The sequence below is a fragment of the Merops nubicus genome, unplaced genomic scaffold, assembly GCF_000691845.1.
Source record: "Merops nubicus isolate BGI_N331 unplaced genomic scaffold, ASM69184v1 scaffold18406, whole genome shotgun sequence".
NCBI classification, from domain to species: Eukaryota; Metazoa; Chordata; class Aves; order Coraciiformes; family Meropidae; genus Merops; species Merops nubicus.
The window spans coordinates 3,148-5,876 of record NW_008614558.1 but is presented as its reverse complement, the minus strand read 5'-3'; the positions used below and the strand labels follow the sequence as shown (position 1 = coordinate 5,876).

The 2,729-nt window shown below is 56.0% G+C and overlaps 1 protein-coding gene across 1 annotated transcript in view; it reads left to right on the top strand.

The window, feature by feature from the left end:
• Positions 1 to 1,068: 1,068 nt before the first annotated feature.
• Positions 1,069 to 2,729, top strand: part of LOC103774851 (translocating chain-associated membrane protein 2-like) — a gene marked incomplete at both ends in the record, with an annotated part of 4,534 nt that continues 2,873 nt past the window's right edge. The window contains 2 exons of the mRNA XM_008942283.1: positions 1,069 to 1,178; positions 1,419 to 1,535. Of these exons, the coding sequence (XP_008940531.1) occupies positions 1,069 to 1,178; positions 1,419 to 1,535 (227 nt within the window). The remainder of the gene's footprint in view (positions 1,179 to 1,418; positions 1,536 to 2,729) is intronic.

Genomic DNA, 2,729 nt, shown 5'->3' with positions numbered 1-2,729 from the left:
GAGCTGCCCCAGCACTGCAGGGGGAGCACACGATGCACACAGGGACAGGTCAAGGAGGCTCTGAGCTGGTGCAGGTCTGACAGGCCAGAGAATGTGCCCCAGCTCCCAGCCAGGAGACAGCTGGAGGCTCAGGCCCTGCTTGTCTTTGGGCTGCCAGGAGCCACCTTTGTAGCCAGGAGCCCCTGGGGGGCTGGCAGCCATCTGGGCACTGGCATGGGGGCAGCAGGAGGTGGTTTGGGCAGATCTCTGGGCTCAAGGTGGGTCAGATGCCTGGGGCACTGAGCCTGGCTCGGTGGCAGGAAGCTCCTGGCAGTTAGAAGTGTTTGAGTAGTCATCCAAGGGCAGAGCAGGGTTGTTGGGATCAGTGAAACGAGGATGAAGCAGACATGGGGAAGAGAAAAGGTCTGCCCTGAAAATCTTGGGATCTAGACCAACCCCCCTGCCACAGTCGTCTAAATAGCTGTCTAAATGCAGATGTCTGGGGTATTTTAGGTGCTGTTTGGGAGCAGGGCCTCCTGTGGGTCCTATTTCTCCTCCACCAGCCTCGTGCTGCTGTCTCAGATCTCTTAATAGCACGAGGCATCTGCACGTAGACAGCTGAATCCTCCAGCAGCTTTTGGATGGTAACAGAGAGGGTGAAAGTCCCACCCCGAGCCCTGATACTCTCAGCAGGGTGTCCTGGAGGCCAAGAACGAGTTCTGCCCACCCATCACCTGCTCCAGTGCTGCCTCTGTGTCTTCATCCCTCCAGGCTGATGAATTCCTGTCTCCCCAGCCAGGCTGTCCCCAGCCCCTCTCCTTCCAGGCAGGAGAAGCTTTGAGTGTCACCTGCCTTGAGGTGGGTAACTACTAGAGGTGAATCCATCCATCCTCTGCTGAGGAACCAACTCAGGCTAGAGCCTTTTTCTCCAGCCCTGCAGCCCCTGGCACAGTCATGGCCTCTCTCCACCTCTCTGGTGGACCCATCCAAGCTGTGTGTTGGCCATAACCACCCCCCAGCACTAACCTTTAAGCCCTTCCCTAGAATTTGGGCCGTGGGGATTTGACCCATTCTTTGGTCTCTTTGCAGATGGGGAGCAGGTCCAGTATCACTATGGGCTGAAGGATCTGGTCACCATCCTCTTCTACATCTTCATTGCCATCATCCTGCACGCAGTGGTGCAGGAGTACGCCCTGGACGTGAGTGCATTTGGTGTCTCAAGTACCCAAATAGCTCAAGGACCATGGGAGGACGTGGTCCTGCTGCAGTTAAATGCCATTCTGGGCCTGGTCTGGGATTTGAGGTGGTGATGAGTGAGTCTTCATCTCTGCTTGGGATGGGGAGGAGAAGGAGGAGGGAGGGTTGTTGACCTTCCGGCTCATGTTGACCTGGTGGCTCATGTTTTCTTGTTCCTTTTCTCTCCCTCTGCACCTTCCCAGAAAATCAACAGGCGTCTGCATCTCTCCAAGGTCAAACACAGCAAATTCAATGAGTCTGGACAGCTGGTTGCCTTCCATCTCACCTCCATGATCTGGTGCTTGTACGTCGTGGTGACGGTGAGGCACGGCTCTGCCTGGGCTTTGGCTTCCCTGCCTGGCCTCTGGGGCTTCTGGAGTCCAAAACCTCAGTGGCAGCATTGGCTGAGGGCAGTTTGAGGAGACCCCTCTGCTTTGTGCAAGCAAATGGGCTGTGAAGTGTTTTTGGAGAAATCCTGCCTGGCCCTGTCACCTCCATCCACTGCTCCTGGACCTGATGTCTTTCTGAGTCTTATTTTCCTCCTTGAGTTCAGTGCCTTGGGGTTTTCAGATGCCCTTTGCAGGGCTGTGGGGCTGATGGGCAGATGGTTGTCATCCTTCTCTTGATGACCCCTCTCTTGGTCAGCTGGCAGTGAGGGAAACTGGGGATGTTTCAACCCAAAAGTGCTGGGAGAAAAATTCGGAGTGAAAACGTTTCATTTTGGGGGAGGAGGAAAGAATAGGTGTCATTGGAGAGATGTGACAGGTGGGTGCAGCAGGTGGAAAGCTAAACTAGGCAAGGCCTGTGAAGTTGGGTTTGTGGGTGTCTTCTGTTCCCCTTTCCCTTCAGCAGCAGTTCTTTGTGCTTACAAGATACTCGTATGGAAATGCTGGTGGGGAAGAAGCCCCCCAGGACCATGCACACAGCTGCTTGGACCTGGGCTACCAGCCCCTCACCCCCACACCTCCAGAGCATCCCTCTTGGTGTTGCCAAACCCCAGAACATCCTGAGACTTGAACTCTTTGTAACCAAGCAAGCCCCAAGCACGTGTACCTCATGAAAGTTGAGCTGGGTGCTGGAGACCCATGGATGTGGTGGGCTTTGGAGAGCTGAGCCCTGGCTTGGGTGGGAGGGACAGTTTTTAGTGCAGGCTGGAAGGACTCTCCAGGCAATGCTCCAGGCTTGGGGCAGAGTGGCTGGAAAGTGCCTGCCAGAAAAGGACCTTTTCTGTCTTTAATGATGAGCCAGCGTGTGCCCAAGTGGCCAAGAAGCCACCAGCATCCTGGCCTGGGTCAGCACTGGTGTGGCCAGCAGGAGCAGGGCAGTGACTGTACCCCTGCAGTCAGCACTGGGGAGGCCACAGCTTCAGCACTGGGGCCAGTTTTGGGCACCACAGGATAAGAAAGACCTTGAGGGGCTGGAGCAGGTCCAGAGATGGGTGACAAAGCTGGGGGAGGGTCTGGGGAACATGGCTGGTGAGGAGGAGGTGAGGGACCTGGGGGTTAAGAGCCTGG